This window comes from Pleuronectes platessa, chromosome 10, assembly GCF_947347685.1.
Source record: "Pleuronectes platessa chromosome 10, fPlePla1.1, whole genome shotgun sequence".
NCBI lineage: Eukaryota > Metazoa > Chordata > Actinopteri > Pleuronectiformes > Pleuronectidae > Pleuronectes > Pleuronectes platessa.
The window spans coordinates 18,239,273-18,258,747 of NC_070635.1; the positions used below are offsets into that span (position 1 = coordinate 18,239,273).

General features: G+C 39.4%; 1 protein-coding gene across 1 annotated transcript in view; it reads right to left on the reverse strand.

The window, feature by feature from the left end:
• Positions 1 to 19,475, reverse strand: part of LOC128449995 (CUB and sushi domain-containing protein 3) — a 209,153-nt gene that overhangs the window by 81,510 nt on the left and 108,168 nt on the right. Inside the window, exons 33-38 of the mRNA XM_053433387.1 lie at positions 12,940 to 13,053; positions 11,977 to 12,072; positions 11,382 to 11,585; positions 3,497 to 3,621; positions 3,216 to 3,312; positions 1,859 to 1,963 (exon numbers count right to left, since the gene is read on the reverse strand). Of these exons, the coding sequence (XP_053289362.1) occupies positions 1,859 to 1,963; positions 3,216 to 3,312; positions 3,497 to 3,621; positions 11,382 to 11,585; positions 11,977 to 12,072; positions 12,940 to 13,053 (741 nt within the window). The remainder of the gene's footprint in view (positions 1 to 1,858; positions 1,964 to 3,215; positions 3,313 to 3,496; positions 3,622 to 11,381; positions 11,586 to 11,976; positions 12,073 to 12,939; positions 13,054 to 19,475) is intronic.

Sequence of the window (19,475 nt, forward strand, 5' to 3'; positions counted from 1 at the left end):
TCTGTTCCTTTGAGCCTCAGCGTGTCTGTCCACTGATCTATAGAGTCATGATTTATAGATTGTATTGCCGCCACCTGAGTGGCTGTTTTCTTTCAGGTAAGAAACATGGTCAACTTGATTACAGGTACAGGTTAAGTGATGAAATGCAGATACTGACCAGGTGATTTCTGCTTATCTCCAATGATTGTTCACATAAGATACTGACATTCTAAGTGTACAAACTAAGACCTATACATATATGATTGGACCTGGAAAGTGTGTTTTCAGGCAGATTGGTCTGTCTGGCATCTGAGGATGAATTTCTTTTCAACTTGTCAGACATTTTGCTGTCCCAATCTCGCTATGTAATTCAAACGGAAATACTATAGGTCTCTGGAGTGTGCTGTGATTGAAGCCCAGTGTTGGATGTTATTTGGGATGCTAATCGCCATATTGCTTGTGAAAAGTGTTTTCAACTACAGCACGCTGTCTGCCTAAGGAATGTAGGCAAGCTAGAAAAAATAAGAATAGAAGCAGAAAGAGAAATAGAGACGACCGGAACCTGCGGTTTACACGAAGAATCAGCAAACGCACTTTACAGGGGCCGCAGAGGCAAAGTGTTAGACAGTCATGAAGGAGAGAGCTGACGTCGAGACATGGCACTGAAGTGATTCTCAGCAGTAGGTGGTGGAAGTGGGGGAGGGGGGTTAGCGCAGAAAGGAAGCAGCCCACTGAGAGACATGGCTGTGGAGTGGATCCAAGCAAGAGGAGGGTGTTGTGGAAACGAAACACTGACTGCGAGAGACATGACTGTGAAATCGTTCTCAACAGTGGGATGATGCTCGCGGACTGACACTGCTGACAGCGAGGACACATTTTGTGACAGCAATGTTTTTCATGCTTCTTTTGTTTTGAAACACATTTGTGGGAGAGGATTTTACATAAAAAACGTGTGTTTCTTTTGTTGCGTTGTGAATGGAATCTTGGAGTTGGACCTGCCGGCTGAGCTCTGCGATCCACATTCCAACACACTGAATGTTGTGAAGTTCAGCTTTTCCCCTCGAACAATGGTTGCACTGTTGTACTACATCGTACACCTCACAGAAAATTTGTGACAAAGGGGTCTCCCACAGCTACACCAGTCTGTAGATTTCTTTAATGTGTCTTTGAAGGGTAAGTAACAAACCAGCAGGAAGACAAACAGGAGGAAGAAACGAAGCAAGCATAAGCTTAGATTGAATCCAACTTTGGAGAGAAAAAATAAAAGCACGGGAAGTTCCCCTGACATTAAAAGAGACAAAGGGAAATTGACTGAGATGTAAATAACGATGGGAAGATGGTCTCAAAGGACAGTATTATTAAATAAGTGCAAAGAGCTCCATGCATCATCAGCAGATGCATCATCCTTACTTTCATTTGTATAGTTTTTGAAATGAAGGACTCTGTAAATAAGTTGCTCCTCTGGGGCAAGCTACACGCCTTAAATTGTTTATAATGCTCATCAGTAAATAAACCCCTATGTGAATAGCCTGTTAAGAGATTAGCAAATTTACTCATTAAATGGAAACAGATGAAGGCCGACTAACTTTAAATTTATGGGAGGATTTAAACATGACACCATCTGGAAATACCAAGAGTGCCAGAGAAGCAGATACAAAGACTGGAAATTAGTGGACATACAGAGGAAGTTAAAAAAAACAAAAAACGTGCCCACATTCACTCCCTCAAACTCTCTCTGCCCAACTGTGCCACCCAAACCAGCTGTCCCTCTAACTTCTTATGACCCTCTGCAGCTGCTGGAAGTCAGCAGCAGATGGACACATAGATATAGACAGCAGACAAAGTGACAGGCAGCCAGACAAGCCGTCTCTCCTCATACCTGTGTACTCCAAGTGGAATCCGGTGGCAGACACGCTAATGTCAGACTGGAAGGTCAGGTACAGGTTGTTGGATGTGCTGTTCAGCAGCTGGGGAATTGTCGTACCTGTACGATGTGAGAGAAATATATTCTAAATTTAGACATGTGAAAATGTATAACACTTGGACACGTACTTGCGGCAGCCTTTTCACTTTGCTTAATGAGTTGATGAAACCATAGTGCAAACATAAAAGTGCTTCACATATGTATATAATAGGAAAAAGTTTGTAGTAAAGTAAAAGAAAAAAATATATAGATGTGTTTTGTGTCAGGAAAAATCCTGCTATACAGAATATATAACGATTATAATTTCAAGAATTTTTTTTAATAAATACTCGAAAAAATAAATGGTCTTTATTTATATAGCAACTCTTCTTGTCTTGATAACCATTTGAATCACTTTTATCATTCACACACACATTCATACAGTGCATATATGTGCATCCCACATCAAGGACACACAGCTGTCAAAGCCGTCAGGGACAATTTGGGCACGTTCGGTCAACTTTGGGGACACTTCAGCATATGGATTTTTGTCATAGTGTATACAACTCAATATACACAGTAACTAATTATTTTCTTATATCTTTACTTACATGTTTAGATAATGACGGTTAAATGGATAGTTAAAGGAAAAATTAAGAAAACTGCATGGCTCACACATGCTCTCCACATATTTTTTGTTTTAATTCATATCTCCTCTGAGTTCAAACCAATACAAGCTTGTTTCAGTATCTGAGAAATGTACACAACACAATATGTTGTGCTAAAATGTCAACACTGTAATATTCTAGATTCTTATATAATTTCAATCACCTTTCTAACTTAAGCCCACATTAACATTAATTTCCAGGCTTATGTTGAACAATGAGATATCCACCATATGAGAAAATGTACATCTATTGTAGTCTCATAAAACTGGTAAAAGAGGTAAAGGGTCATTATGCTACACCAGTTCATCTTACACTAGGACTCAGCATCTAAAATTATGCGCTAACTTATTTCTAGTAGGTTACCATTTGGCAAGAGCACCAGGTTAATTAGCATGAGCCTTTAGGCAACACTAGTGCACTTGTAAAATTCCAGACTGAAACGGAGACTACATTAAAAAGAACTCTACTACAGATAAGAACATTGTGTGAGAGGAGTGCACATTTTTGTTCGACTTCTTTAACTGGTTTTTAGACAGCCTTCTCAAAGGACACGCCAAATGCAATCAGCTCCATCAACACATCAGTCTGCTGCCGGGGCCCTGTGACGTCCATGACGGAAAATCAAGAGGGAGCTGACAAGTAAAATTCAGTTGTATCAGATTTACCTGAGTAGCTACCAAGCCTCCGAGCATTGCCATCAACCCCGTCAAAAAAGTCCAGCGAGTCCCAGTTGTGTTCGGTGGCGAAGGTCACAACTTGAATCTGAAAAAAGAAAGACGCCTTAATACGAACCAAAAAGAGCATGTCAAATACAGGAATTACAAAAAAGGAAAACATTATTAAAAATGGTGCAAATACATAGTTTAATACTTAGTTGAATCCATCCATCAATCTTTATATCTTTTCAAACATGAGGATACTAAGGCCTGTATTTGTGTCCTCTCACTTGGATGCCGGCTCCCTCAGGAACGGAGATTTTCCAGGCGCAGTTCAGATAGTTGGCGTACGGGTCTGGGTATCCAGGAGAGAGGATGGTACCTCTGCGGTCAGTTAAGGCTCCACCACAGGGAACTGGAGAAAGCACGAGAGGAGAGAAAGAGAGTCACGACGAGGCTGAGAGATGTGATGTCTAAAGTACCTGTAGAGCCACGAGTGAGCAGGGGTCGTGATGGGCCAAGCATTACGGATAAGATATGAGCGACTATTCATCCCAAAGGAAATTCTTGTGCCGGCTTGCTCCAAGATCATAGTCACACAATATATAATAGAGCACATAGGAATAACACAAAATGGTATTAGGTCTAAGAAGTGCAGGTGAAAATGTAAATATAAAGTTTATATGGAGTACATGCAGAACCAGTGTCTAATAGAAATAACTGATATCAAAATTTAAATAAATATATAGCGTGAGACACTAAACTAATAAGCTTAAGTGTCAGTAAGTAGCAATGATAACAGGAGTAAATAATATTGATGATTGCACATGATATTAAACATAATATGATAATGTTGCATGTGAATAGTCATATTGCACATTACGAAACAGAGTAATATAAGGGAAATATATAAAAAAGTATCATTCCACCTATTGTAAATTAGCATTAGTGTGTTGATTTTAAATGAATGTAAAATAACTAAGTTTCATGTATATGTTGTGTATATTAACTTTGTTATTTTCTAGAATTTGTCTCCTTGTCCACATGATATTACTGCATTGTCATATTCAGAGCGTATTGCAGCACACACTTGTCGCTTTCTTGGAAGTAGACAGTTCAACCCTGATGTGTAATTTTATCTTGCAGACGCAACACAAATCACATATTTTCAATTGTGAATGCTATTCATGCACGGACCTTGTTTCTTCCAGTGCCACAGGTAACATATTTATTGAGCCTCTCAGCTCTCAGATTTATGGTGAATTGGAGTCAGTGGCCTGGTCATGGTGACACTGTCAGGCACTGAGATGGATTTGAGCATTGGTAAAAAAAAAATGAGGGAAGGGCAATAACAGCTTCAATTTCTTTATTGCTTTTCAGATAGATGCCAATTGGCTTTGTATCTGGCCAGCTATGTTGTACATAGTGTTTGGCTTCACTCTTTGTCCATTAAGGATTGTGGTAACCCAGCTTTGCAGACCACAATCATTGGGTTTATTACACTCAACAAATAAGACAGATGAATTCCCTTCCATTAGAAATACAGACTGACTCCAAATATCCACCCCCTGGACTAATGGAATGAGACCTTGTGGATTTCAGTTGGACGTACAATGACATTTTCACCATTGTCACATCCAGTCTCCACAGGCAACTTGTGTACATAGTGGTCGTTGCTGGTTTTGCCTTTTATCATTGTCTTTTGACGACTACATTTCTTACGGCATTACATTGCAGAGATTAACCGGTTACCCTCAATTAAAGACTATAATAATACAAAGTATTTAGATTTATCGAGAGCCTTTAGTTCAAGATATTTCTGTATTATATTGTAGTTTAAATAATATTTCTGGCTTACTACACTTCAAGTAACATTTTAATAAAGTCAATGCTTTACACGTTCATAATAAGTCCATTTCGTTTCTTTAGTTTGTAATTGTAAAAGCTAGTTTCAGAAGTCATGTGGACATGAATTGTGGGTAGTTCAGTGGCTTCTGGTAAAGTCAACCCAGGCACACTCTCTGGAAGTCTGCAGAGAGTCCACTTGAGGTTTCTTGTGAACTGGATGAATAGGGGGTTTGCACAACCTGCAGCACTCGCAGGCTCCATGGAAACATTTGCATAGTCTGCAATTTTGCAAATCTTCTTCCACGTCTTAAGTCAATCACGGTCATGCTGGCTAATGCATGTTATTACCTACCAGGCTCTTATGACTTAGCCATTAAAGCCAAGTAAAACGGTTATAATCACAATAGGTCTGATTGCAGAAGTGTACTTGCTTTTTCATTGTTGCTTTGCTCTGTCACAATCCATTGCTCCGCTGACAGATTCTGTGGTGTGAAGATCTAAAGCCACTTACTAAAATGTACCATGTCTTCTTTTTTTCTTCTTCTCCCTTTACACAGCATATACAAGTTTATCTTAGATTCTCTAAAGATATAACTGCAGGATAAGGAAACAACAGACCCTCTTTCTTCCTTTACATCCACCCCAGTAACTGCAGCATCAGCCCTCTGATAGCCATGGTTAGCTACAGTCGTATTGAACAGTTCCCCGACAGTGAGGGAACATGAGTATGGCTGTCACTCTGAGCAGAGGAAGCCTTTCAGCAGAGTAGTACAATGTTATCTTAAAATGAAGAACCAGATGCTATTTGTCAAGGACAGAGCTTTACCCTGTACAGGTCAATGACAATTACTGTTGTTAATGCAGCCACTGGAGGCTTTCCATTTGAAAGACAAGCGACTTGGGAATCAACAGAGAAATAAAACATGCTTTCGCTAGAAACGAGGGAAAAACACACACGGACGTTTTTCGCTATTGGCTTGCCACAATATGAAGCTAATCAATATTTTACAGATGTTATCTGCCCTCATCCACATGGTCGAGGAATCCTTCCAAAGTGACTTTCTTTGTTCCTTCACTCCGAGTAGCACATTAGAGGAAATTACTTCTGTACTGTACCTCAGAGCAATGACACAGTGCAGCAATCACACCTCCACGTAAAGACTGCAACAGCAATGTCATCTTCAGCTTACGCATGTCACACGTAGAGGAATCTGCACTGAAATCGATTAACTCCTACATCACAACTGAAGGAGAACAGCTTGTGTAATTGTTTGGAATTCTGCTGAGCAACTGAGAGATGAAGGTCAGTGCCTATGAAATTTAGTGAACTGACCTGTGGAGATTGGTAAAAGGCTCCTTTGACGGTTTGATGTGTTCATGCATTAAATAATAATATAATAATTATACAATAGTAATTATAATAATAATGATAATAGCATGTAATAATGAGTAATCAGACTATTTAATTTGTATTTGTTTTCTCTTTTATCATTTCCTGCTGGATTTCCAAAATTAAATGAAAAGAATAGAGATACACAGTATGAAAACAATTATGTTTTTCATTATGATTATGAGTTATAATCCTCACATCTGAAATAAGGTCCAGGGAAATAATGACGTTTTTTTTTTTTTTCTCCCAAAGAATAACAAACTTAAATGCTTATTGCAAGAGGCCACAGTCCTGACAACAAGCAACGGACTCGTTTCAGGGAAAGACCCAGTAATTCAGTGTAATTTAACGGCTCCTTTGACTCCCCTGAGCTGTCAGTTGATGTAATTGGTGGAGCAAGATTAAAAATCATGAGACTCATAAAATGCTCCCCCGCCCCTCTCAATCTGCGGCAGGCTCATATGTCAGATACCGCAGGTAGACAGGCCTGGGGACCACACTCACTATGAGACACTTTTCTGCACCATCTGATACTGAGGGTCTATCAATTAAAAGTGCTTTAATCGAAAAATATAAAATATCAATGGATTTAATTTTTGTAGTGTAATACAAACGTGTTAAAATTGTATTATGTATTCCTGAACGGCTTGTCATATATTTTCAGGATAAACCTCACTAATGTTTATGTACTTCTAGCTTAAATGTATACATACTGTACAATAAGGAACTGTCAACTGTCAAATCCCTGATAAATATGTATACAAGTCTTCTAAAATGTGAGAACATTGCAAACTTCATACAAAAATCATATTTAAAATATCTGCTACAGAATCATATTTCTCTCTTTAAGAAGCAGAGTGCAACGTTCCTCAAATAAAATAAAATAAACATTGAAGCTGACACCTTTCATTTTATGAAGGTAAGTTTATTTTATGAAAGAGTGTGAAGACAACTATGGGAAACTAAATAATCCCAAAGTTATGTAAAGCGTTTTAATTGGAAATTGAATAATAAAAAAAATGCTTTTGCTCCCAAATTTAGGACAAATAGTGTTTTTGGAGGCTCAAAGAAATGGTCCATATTAGCCAGAGGGTCAAAGTTATTATGTATAATAAATTGAGCTAAATTAAACAACGTCACAGCCTAATGACAAAAAAAAACTATTTACAAAACAGATATTTGCTCTCTGTATGCAGTGGGTCTTTTATGTTGTACTTGAATTTGTGTCGCTTACATCCTTGATTAAAAAAAAAAAAAGGTACTTAAACAGTGTTAGTCAAACAGGCAATAATATCCACTGTCATTACAGGAACTTAACTAAAATCCTAAAAGTAGCATGACCTCAAAGTTTTTCTGCTTCTGCTCCAGACCGGGATGAGAAACTTAAAATGGTTGTGGAAAGTTATTCTAAAAAAGGAATCCACTGTTAGAAAACAAGCTCAACACGACACCATTTAGTAGTTAACACCTTCACAGAAGTGAGTTTGAGCCAACAGTGAGATCCACTGTGTGGGCATACTTAGAATGAATCATTGCAATCTGTGAGCTTATGTAACATTGGGCAGTCATGCTTTTCTATAATCATAGCTGATTTACTATCTGTGAAATAAAGCTGACTTTTTATCTATTGAACAGGTAACAAACCAACAGAAAAATGGTTTTAAAAATTGTATTGTAACCAGCACAAGACCCTACTTAATGTCCACTGAAGAGATTCCAGAATTTACACATGACACTGAAAAATCCAGTTCAGCTACATTACATACATTTTAAAAGGCTGAGTGTCAAACTCCACCTGGTACCAGCAAAAACATTTACTAAAGTCCACCATTCTCCATAAACTCCCCACGCAGAGGTCAGCCAAAAATGATTGAACCATTCAGGCGAGGATAATTAAATAAGGATAAAATGTTGTGTAAGCACAACTCAACACCAAAGCAGTAAATCGGCAGCTTTGTTTTTGCGAACTGAAAAGCATAACAAGTGTAGCATCACATGCCGGGTCAATCACAGCCCGGACAAGGAGCTGGATATCTATCTTCTAAAACACAGGTACCTAATAGAAGAGCAGCGTCTGATACCGTCATATCTCATAAAGTGGCCTTGAGTAATTGAGCATGGTGTTTTTGCTGAAGCTTCCATGAAACTATATCCATTATTCTGGACGAGTACACTGCCGCTGGGGGAGATGCCGCAGCCAGATTCAATCTCCAGATAAAAATCACTATGTTTAAAATGGAATTGCACGTGCCACCACTATTCGCTCACCACTTGGCAGTAAACTCGGATGAACCCTGGCTTGAAATCTCCTGCACTCACCAGCTGGAACTATTTGCTCTCTGGCACAAGGCCTGACTTCAATAGATTCCTGCCTACTTCATCTGTGGTTCTTTATCTTCCCAAGGTAGACAGGTGGGTGTCTTTGTGAGACCTAGTGCATGTCCGTCCACATGTGTATATATATTACTGGTAACAGTGTGTGCCAACAATGCATACAAATCTGCTCATGCTATGCATTCTATATTTATGTGGGAAGGGTTTTATGCACAAGGTTCGAGCCAAAAGAACATGTAGAGAGAGACTTTTTTCGCTTCAGTGGATGATCCACACTTTGCATATAGGCCATTAAATGTGGCTGTAAATTCTATTGCTGCTGCACACAGACCAGTTTCCTTGTATTTACAGGCAATATCAAAATAAATCAGACTTCTGGTTCCTGTCTACCCATCATTTTGATTTATGAATCTTTTGAATAAAATGACATCAAACGATATGATATCCGATGACTATTTTTGTTGAAGAGTTGCTGTCTTATGTTGTGTTGATGATAATCTCTAAAGCGGTATTTGCAGCATTCGCATTCTTTGATTTACAAGGTTTTCCACCCAGTAATATCAAAACTTCGATCAATCCAACTACAACATTTAAAAGCCTGACAACACTTCCTCTCAATCATTATTTATAACACATATTTATTGACTTTATTAACTACACACAATGTTGTTCTGCAAAGAAATAATGTCATTCTACTTCCAGTGAGTTCAACATTATGAAACAAATTTGTGGAAATAGCAAAACAGATAGTGATTGTTACTTAAAGCTGCAATTACATATTTTTTGTCCACTTATAAACATGTCATTAACATATCATCACATTTAACTAATATTGAGAACTTTTTAGCAGGCATTTGCTTATTTTCCATCCAGCACATTGTTGTGTTTGGAGTCATGTTTTTGGCCCCTCTGCAATTAGAAATACATTTTCAGGTTCAACTATTTGATTCAATCAAATTTGTCTGGGGAACTAATTCTGTTGCTGCTTAACGCCGGGTGCACACCGGACGTGTAAGGCCCCCGAAGTGCATGCAGCGTCAATTCTCGCTCATGCAGCGGCCTGGCTGTTCACACCGGACGCACACTTCTCGGCGCCGGTCAAAATTCGGGGGAAATTGAAACTCCAGGAGAACAGCAGGAAAATCATATCATATCATATCTGATCATTTATATGTCATTTATATAGTATAAAATCGCGGAAAGCATCGCTGTGGAACACCACCCAAAATTATCCGGATATTACCGATTGAGTTGGAGCCTGCCCAATTGCGAATCAGCTCCAACAGAAACCATAATAGCAAATTAGAGAGCTGACAGACAAACAGCATCCGTTCTCCTCCATGTTTCTTTTTCATCTGAATATTTAGTCACACAAGTTTTCCATACTTCAGTTCAGAAGGTGGTGATAATGCGCCTAAACGTTGTTTGCCAACCGCCATTAAAAAACTGAAGAAGAAGAAGAATCTTGGGAGCTTCTGTGAGATTCCAAGTGTCTGGAAACGCGAATGTGAAATAAACGGCAAGTGTGTGGTTTTATGTTCTGTTCAGGTCATCTATTGTGTGTTCTGAAGAGTATAATATTGTGGTCTCCCATGTTTAATTTTTTTTTTTTTTAAAGAGTTGAACATCCTGTAGTGTGCAGCAGCCTTAAGTGCTGCACTGTTTTGACCAGCCAGTGAAATTGCTAACTCTGTCTGTCTGTTTGGTGCTGAGCAGGTAGCGTTCACTGAGTTTTCTCACTGAAATCAACTGACGACTGTTTCACCGAAAACAAAGCGAGCAGCGATAGTGAACCAAAGCAGTGGAGTGAAGGCCGGGCAGCTAAGTAATGAGGTGAAACCTGATATAAAGGTTCAGCTCATTACTTCCCATTGTCACATTGTTTTCACATCGTAATATCATACATGTTATTATTAAGGTATAAAATAAGTGGTGTGACAAAGCCACGCTTTATTGCAGGCCACTGTGCATACAAGTCTAGATTGTACTTGGTGCACCTGATTAATTTCATTATAATGTTTCATCACATCCATAAATCACTATGTTGTTTGTGATGCTTTGTTCACCTCATGCATTAATCCTGACTTTATGGATAATGATACTGTAATAAATACACATTATATTGCATGTCTTTTGCATTGACTTTTATCTATAAAAAAACTGTTGTATATAGATAAGGCATGTGGGTTACAAAGGAAAAGTAACCCAACAATCTCAAGTTGAAGTTTGTCTTGCTGTTAGATTCAGTTTACACTGCTATTTGTTTTCCCATTAATCTAGAAAGACACAAACTGAAATCGCTTGTCCCCGGGTATACAATTTATGTGACACTTTGTTGTTATGTTTGTCCTTGCCTCTTTCTTCCTGTCTGAGCTATCAAGACCAGAGACAGGCGGATGCTTTGTAATGGGTGACAGACATTTGGATAAGTAATGACTAGGAAAAGCAGACGCCAAAATTTGTTTGCACCTGCTCCTGCTTTTGGATGCGTGTGTGTGTGGGTGTGTGTGGGTGTGTGTGGGTGTGTTTGTGGCTTTGAGGCATAGAAACACAGTGTCAATGCAGGGGATGAAGCGAGGGTATAGGAGGATAAGTGCGCTTACCAACACATGTGGGCACAGTGCCGTTCCACTGGGCGAGGGTAGTGGGCACGGCCTCACACCTGATGGCGTTAGAGCCGTGCAGCGTGTAGCCTGGATTGCACTCAAACAGTACGGCCATACCGATGCCAAAGTCGTTCCCAATCCGCTTCCCAAACCGGGGCTCGGGAACCGAGCTGCACTGACTGGCACTCGTCCGGGGAACAGCTAGGGGATAAGAGGGGATGAAGCAAGCATGAGAGAAAGAAGTACAAAGACAAAGAGTGGTGGATGGGTGTGGTAGGCAGGCAGACAACCAGGAGAAGAGAGATGGCAAGACAAAAGGAGGCAGAGAGAAATGGCGAAGCCCTTGTGAATCTCCTCGCACATCAATAGTCGCTCTTGTCTGCGCTGCCACGATAGACTCTTTCACTCCACATCATCCTGCTCTGCTCAGCCGTGTCCAGCCACGGCCAATGGCACTCTGGCTGAACAGCACTCTACGTGATGAGAGCAAAGCTGAAGTATCTTTTTTCAAAAGGAGGCAAACACACTCAAATCGCAACAAATAAGTTTCCACTTCAGAATTCAGGAAACGTATCAGAAAAAGCAGTCTTACCTTGGTAAACAAAATGAAAACCTTTTGCCGTTTCGGTCCCATTCGTTGAAAACTTGAGTGTTATCTTGTTTCCTGAACTCAAAGGAAGTGTCTCGCCTAAAATATTAAATCAAACATAAACAAGACTGTTTTAGATTAAATGGTTAACAAATGGGCAGAGATAAGATATAAAAATAAGTGACAACTATGAACATAAAACAATAAAATGGTCTCGCTACATGCAAATTATCAAAAGAAAAAATATAAATTTCATCAATTGGTTGTTTGTGTCTTATGTACGATCTGATCCACAGAGTATCCTCAGAATATTGAATATTTATGTAGCTGAAACAGCAGATAAGATTCAGTTGAATTTGTACATTGTTTCAGCCTAATCAAGTGGTGAGAGACAACAATATCAGACAGCTACATCGCTAACGTGGTTTTAAGTGAGATCTCAGGAGTCTATTCATTTGCAATTGAAATGTTTTCTTTATCAATATGTTTTTTTGTACAGAAATGTAAGAAGGGAAACCAATCCATCAATTCTTGGCAACATAGAGCTGCTTTAATATTAGCCAAGGAGGCTATGTAATCATTTACATTTGTGTATCTGTTACTTTGCAGGATTATGAAAAGACTACTCAACCATTTTTATTGACACAGGGGGTTGAGGGGTGCAGCATGACCCAGGGAAAAATCCATTAAATTTTGAGTGGGTCTGAATAAACGGACAAACGCAGGATTAATTTTTTTCATTCTCTTTAACATGGCAAGATAGGGTGTTAGCCTTGGCAGAGGTATGTGTTCAACAAGCGCCCTTCTAGTTTGATTTGAATTGAGTAGAGAGACGGTCGTGCTGTCTCGCCTGCAGTGCAAAATGCTGTGCTGGACCGAACTACTACTCACAGCTATGATCAAGTAGAATAAATAGAATAAGACACTAGGCTCAAGGAATGCAGAGTTATGTTCTTTTTTTTTTACCTGAGTGTGATCCGTATATGGAGGAGAGCAGGGCTGAATCTGTGGACGATCCATCGTAGATCTCCACCACATCGCTGGTCAAAGTTTGGAAAACCACAAACTGGCCAAACAACACTGCAAAAAAAAAAAAAAGATGGGGAAAACAGAGGTGAATTAATACGTAAAGGTAGATTTTGTGGCAATCAGAACATATATTTGGCAGCATTAAGCCAATTCACTGAGGCTTTTTTGTTATCGTCCCTGGAAGGCAATTATCAGGTAGGCTAGGCTTAATTAATATGATCACATATGTTTTAATCTTTCAATCTTTCTGACTGACACCTTGAACCTAACAATCTAATGCAGGTTTGACTGGAATACTCTGTTTGCCCGAAGGGTCAGGTTTGCAATCTAATTTGCAAGTGTCTCTCCTCAGGAGAGAGGGGCACCCAGGACAAACTTCTACCAGACCAGTGGGTCAAAACACTCAGGCTTTAAATAAAATATGATTGGCAGAATTTATTAAGTAAATCTCTCTTTTCTGGAATAAATTTGACTTTGACAAACTAATTTAACATCACTGCTGACAGACGTCATAGTTGCAGACTTGCTCACATAGATGGTAAGTACGTGTGTGGTAATGTAGTGTAGAGCTGCAGTCTGTTCTGACTGTAATGAACAAATTCAATTCACATGCAGAGCAGAGATTTATTTTCCATTATGACACAATAATTTGGACTTGATTGGTTCCACTGTAGCTTTTTTTTTTTTAACCACTAAACACACAATCACTCATGCAGCATCTATGTGGTACCACCTAGTGCCAGCCTAAACAGCAGTCTGCTCAAGATTAGTGTAATACGGTTGCACAGAGGCAATCTTTACAAAATACAAATGTGTTATATTTCATTAGATAACAAATCAAACAAAACCATAAACAAAAATTATACTCTGTGTGTGTGTGTGTGTGTGTGTGTGTGTGTGTTCCTGTAACATTTTAAGCATAGACCCTTGAGAGTGAGGACATTTTGGCTGGTCCTCACTTCTTCGAAGGGCTGTTTGAGGGTTAACATTGGTTTACGGGTTGAAATTAGGTTTAGTTTAGGGTAAGGGGTAGCGTTAGATATCTAGTTTGGACGGTTAACGTTAGGGTAAGGGGCTATGCGCTCAAAATATCAATGCATTTCACTCCAGTGATAAGAGCCAATACAAAGGTGTAGCAAAGCAATAACAACTGCTGGAAATATTGTGACTTGCAGCTCGCTAGCAGCTTTTTTATAGGTCACTATCCCTCAAGCAAAGTAGTATCTGACAACCTCCTGTAAACCTTTCTGTGACATTTTTCTAACAACCAATAATTAGGTATTCCTTTGAATTTTGTCTTTTCGGTGCCATGGCATTTAACATGCGGAATAACAACCTTCACACATTACAAGGTGTGACACTGAAAGTAAAATCATATGTCATCCCTTTATGCGGTCTGAACTATTGTTAAAGTTATTTAAAAGTGACTGTCTTTTTTAGCTCTAAAAGAAAGCAAAGTCTTTGGGGAAATATCAGAAATGCTCCTTTTTCTATCAGCTGTGGGAGGGGGAGTGTCGCTGTCTGTGTTCGATTGGCAGCAGCTGGCAGGCTAAACTTTGGTACCGCGTCGAAACGGGTAAACATTCTTATGGTGTTGGTTACGAGCCAAGGGCAGACTGTAAGCAGTGGTAATGAAGAGTAAGGACCACGCCGGCATCTAAACTGACCAAAGTGACATTTGCAGGTAGGATTACATGCTGTTTAATGCTCTGCAGATGACCATATAATTAGCTGTCTAGCCTGCAAACTGACATCATCAGTGCCATCTTCCTAAGAGAATGTTCGCTGGGTCACACGTTCAACAAGCTAAGTTTCAGGACGAGACCCAGTTCATGTTTTTTAAGTTAGATTAGGAGGAAACTCGAAGCTGATCTCAGCCTGAGGGCCCATCTGCCATCAATAGAACGGTGTCATTACTGCTTTAAGGAAAACATGTGGCTGGTAAATTACAGAGCAGAGAAAACGAGCACTCTAGCAGGCAAAACTAACCCCCATCAAATCATTTTATTTTTAAATATGAGTCATATTCTTCTGTGCCAGTAACACTCCTGAGCTGAAGGCCTGTGTGACAATTTTATGATAATATTATTATTAGAGGTATTGTTACAATAATTCCTAGAACAAATTAATTCATAAATAAATCAAGACTTCTGTTTATTTAATAGCATAATCCTGTGACGTTGTCTTCTCATGGAGAAATTATCTGGACAATGTTCTTCTAGTCTGACATTTAATTTAAATATATAGCTTTTAATTAATGAAATGTCACAAAAGATCATGATTGTTCATCATAAATATATCATACAATTTCCCTTGGTAAATAACAGTGGATGGATCTTCTAAGACCTATGATAATGAACTGATATAAAATTATCTTCTGAATGAATATTTGCAAATAATCATTTCTGATTATATCAATGTGTACACGCCATTTTGTAAACGGAGAGAAAATAAAGCAGGCCTGGAAGAGCCAGCAGATCTTTCAAATTGTGTGTGTATCAGCGCTTTCAGCAAAATTGTGAATAAAAGTTGTGATCAACGCAAATACACGTTTTCAAACTTTTGAAATTGGCTGATCTAACTTGGCCATGTTGTAACGAGCAGACTTCAAATGGCTGAAACTGCCAAATGAGTAAAGCAAGTAACGGCTGTTTTCGCCCTGCAACAGCTTTCACCAATGGATAGCTACATCCAATTGCCTTAAGGCAAAACACACACAAGGCCAACCTGAAAAGGTGGGAAAAAAATGTTAATAGAGGCAATTCCTAAAGGTAACAAAAAAAGGCAGCATGTGTTTGTCCCCCTGGATATTAATTATGGAGCAGCTTCTTATCTTCTTCACTTTTTAGCAATACGGATCTCCTCTGGCATGTAGCCTCACAGAGCTGTGCATTGTAAAATTGTAACACCCACAACATAGCCAAGAAAGACACAAGAGTGAGAGAATGATTGGCATAGTAAGAAACACAACTGAGAGACTAAATGCACCCTAACAGCTCCTGCAGGCAGTGCTGCACCTTGTGTCCCAAGAGACGGCGGCTTGGACTGACTGCAGAGCCACCAGACAAATCACAGCAGTGAGGACGTGGAGCGAGCAGGAAGTAGGAGAAGTGGGGCTGGATGTCACAATTTCTATGTTTTTATAATAAGGGTTCCTTGCTTCTTACTGTGTGACATGAAACAGATTGAACAAACAGCAGCCAAAGACAAATGGCAGCCAAAGAACTCTGACAATGCAAAAATAACAAAAATTTAAATGTGGACACACACACACACACACACACACACACAAATGTGTACTCACACAGAGCAGAACAGCCAGACCTGTTTCTTTATCTGTTGAGTAGTGAGAATGCCTATGGCTGAACCAGAGCCTGAATAAGAGATGATTTTACCCTTAGGGACGGCTCACTGCTGTGGTATTAGCATACTAACACCGTGCAATGTGGAAACGCTGCACTCCCCCTTTGTGAACTCACGCAAACACACACACATCCACACACACACACACACAAACACAAACACATACTCTCACAAGCACAGTGTCGCTCATTTCTGCCTCTAATCCAAAGGCAACCATGCATGACTCCAATCTGCTCCTTTGCTGTAATCACGTCCAGATATTAAGTCAATAAATCATTGTAAACTCGTTACCCTAATTTATGCAGAACTATGATGAATCTTTTGTCCTCTGGGCCCAGTCATGGTACTATAACGCAATGCACTTGGACGATGGACAACATTCTCATGCCTGCATCTTCACCTTGAATTATCCCAATGCCGTTAAATTGCTGTAATCTGGTACCTCTCTGAGTATTAGATTCAGATATTAGCCCATCTCTATATTTCATCTCTGTATTTGCCTTCTGAGTGATGAGAACAGAAAAATATACAATTGCTGGTTGATCCTACTTTCATAAGGTGGTAATCTTATTCTCACTTTTCTACTTTTTAAATAAGTCACTTGGAAAAATGTGGAGTGAGGCTCGGATGTTTTTTTTCTAACCTTGGTGGTTTCTGCCAGATATTAATGGAGCCAGGGGACTGTTTAAATTAATCATGTGATTAAAGCAATCAGGTCTGAGTGGTCATGGATTATAGTCATTTACAGAAATGAATGGATTGTAAAAAGAGCAGAGTCAAAGGCCACTTTAAAACTTGCTTTGAAAAATACACTATAACTGAAGTTTCATAAGACACAATTGCCTCAAAACAGCATAAACTCTGTCCAGAAAGGTGACGGTCCCCACTACTTGGTTTATTCTGTCTCATACACAGTTACTGCAGATATTTATCAATACGTTCACACAGTGAAAGTCCATTGCCAAGACTCAAAGGCGCTCTATTGGGCTGAGACCTGGAGAAAGTGCAGGGTAGTGAAGTAAATTAAAATCACTGTCATGTTCCTGGAACCATTTCATGATGACGAGTGCTTTGTGACAGGGCTTGGTATCCTCCTGGAAGTACCCATTTGAAAGAGTGTAGACTGCAGCGATGGATTGATGCACCTGGTCAGTAACAATGTCTAAGTGTGCCGTGGTGTCTGAATGGTGCTCGGAAGGCATTAAGGGTCGTAATGTTTGTCAAGAAAACATCTACACACCAGTAGCCACAACAAACCACCTATACTGTGTACGAGGCAAGATGATTCATGTGTCTCCACTTTATTTGCCCGGCCTTCACACCCTGTCTTTTAATTCCTAAATATCTTTAAAAATAATGCATTTTGTTCTTGTTTAAATGGATACATACATAGTGGAGTCACAGGTCTTCAGTTACACATACACCTGAGAAGAGGAATCCTCCCTGCGGACCTTGAAGTTCCCACAGGTTATGTGAATTGTGGTTCAAACACAATCAAGTGTTTCTATTGTATTGTTTTGAAGAGTTAGGACTATCTAGAATACATGAAATGTTCAAATCAAAAAATGCTCTGGTGCATGTCTAAAATGTATTAGTTTAATATTTTTATTGATGCAGATAATTTGGTCTCTGTCTGTTTTCATATTTTTTCTTTTACAACTATAATGGTGTCTTTTAAGCCTATTTTAGGCTGGACACATAATGTGCATGTCACAATAACAAAAATAAACCAATAAATAGACAACGTGAAGCAGTTCTTTGTTCCTTTCACCAAGCAGTTTTTTTTTTTTACCCTCTCCATATATTCCACCCACCTCGACACATCAGCAGTGGCCAACATGGCTCTCAATGGAAATGCTTCAACAGCGCTCCCATTGGGCGCTCCTCTTCCAGTCAGCATATCAAACGCTCCCCATTTTAGATAAATGGTTGTGACTGGCCCGACTAGTTTCAGGACAGATGGTAATCGGTCTGAAGGAGAAACGGGCCAGACCCATCTGTGAGTGTGAATAAATATGAGCTGCTTAACTGGAGCAGCACCCAAAGCTTGGACCAGCAGTACAGAAAAATGTGGTGTAGGTTTGCTGTTGTTGACCAATTTGTCCACATGACATGTTTTCATCCCTAACTGTATATAAAGGTTTTGTGACAATTAAGAAAAAGTAATGGCTTTGACTGCATATCTCATATGGTGCGGATTTATGTCAACAGATATTTAAAATCTGATAAGAATGATTGACTGGATCTCATTTCTGATAAAATTTCTGCGCTGAGAAATATCAGATGATGATGTTTGAAAGATTGTGGCAATCAAAGAGAAAACTAGATTCTACTCTATAACGAGAACATGAGAGCAACCGAGGCTGGAAAATACACAACTTATCTGATTGGCGTAATACTGCAGCCTCTCCAGCGTAAACTTTGGCTGCACTTTTCAGTTTTCACTGGGCTTCTTTATCATCTCGGCTTTTTGGGATGGAGTGCTTTCCCTGTCAGAAAACCAGGGGCCTGTACTGAAGATAGGATCATTACAATATAGCAGGGAAGAGAAATGTCATAATCTCAGAAAGGCTCTTTCGTTCCCCCTCTCGCCTTCCTCTGCTGTTTGATCTTTCACAATTAATGCGCATGGTCCCCTGGATCACTTGAGTGTAGTGTGTAGTGGATTTGTTATCACGATACTGCATGTATGCCCGACAGGAGAGAACTTTCACAATAAAACAGTGAGACCCCTGGTGTGTATTGTTACGCTCATACACACATACAGGTACTAGAGAGAAGTAGGGTTTAGTAATTGCTCTTCATATGAGGTGTTATTAAGGAGATGCCGAGTCTCTGCTCAATAAATGTTGATGATCATTGTGTTTAAATGCTCATGAATTTATGTCTCTCCAAACATCTGTGCTGCTTCTTAGAGAGGCAAGGGTAATTGTTCGGGGTCCTTTTTGAACTGCCATCTCTGTATTGTCTGCAGTGTGAATCTTATTTATTTGCTCTGTTAAAATTTAGCCTTTACAAACCAATCTGCACTTTGGGTATAGTTTATTTGTAGCTTTGCCTCTATTAACAGAAATAAGGCTCAGAGATGATTCACAAGAAGGATTCATGCA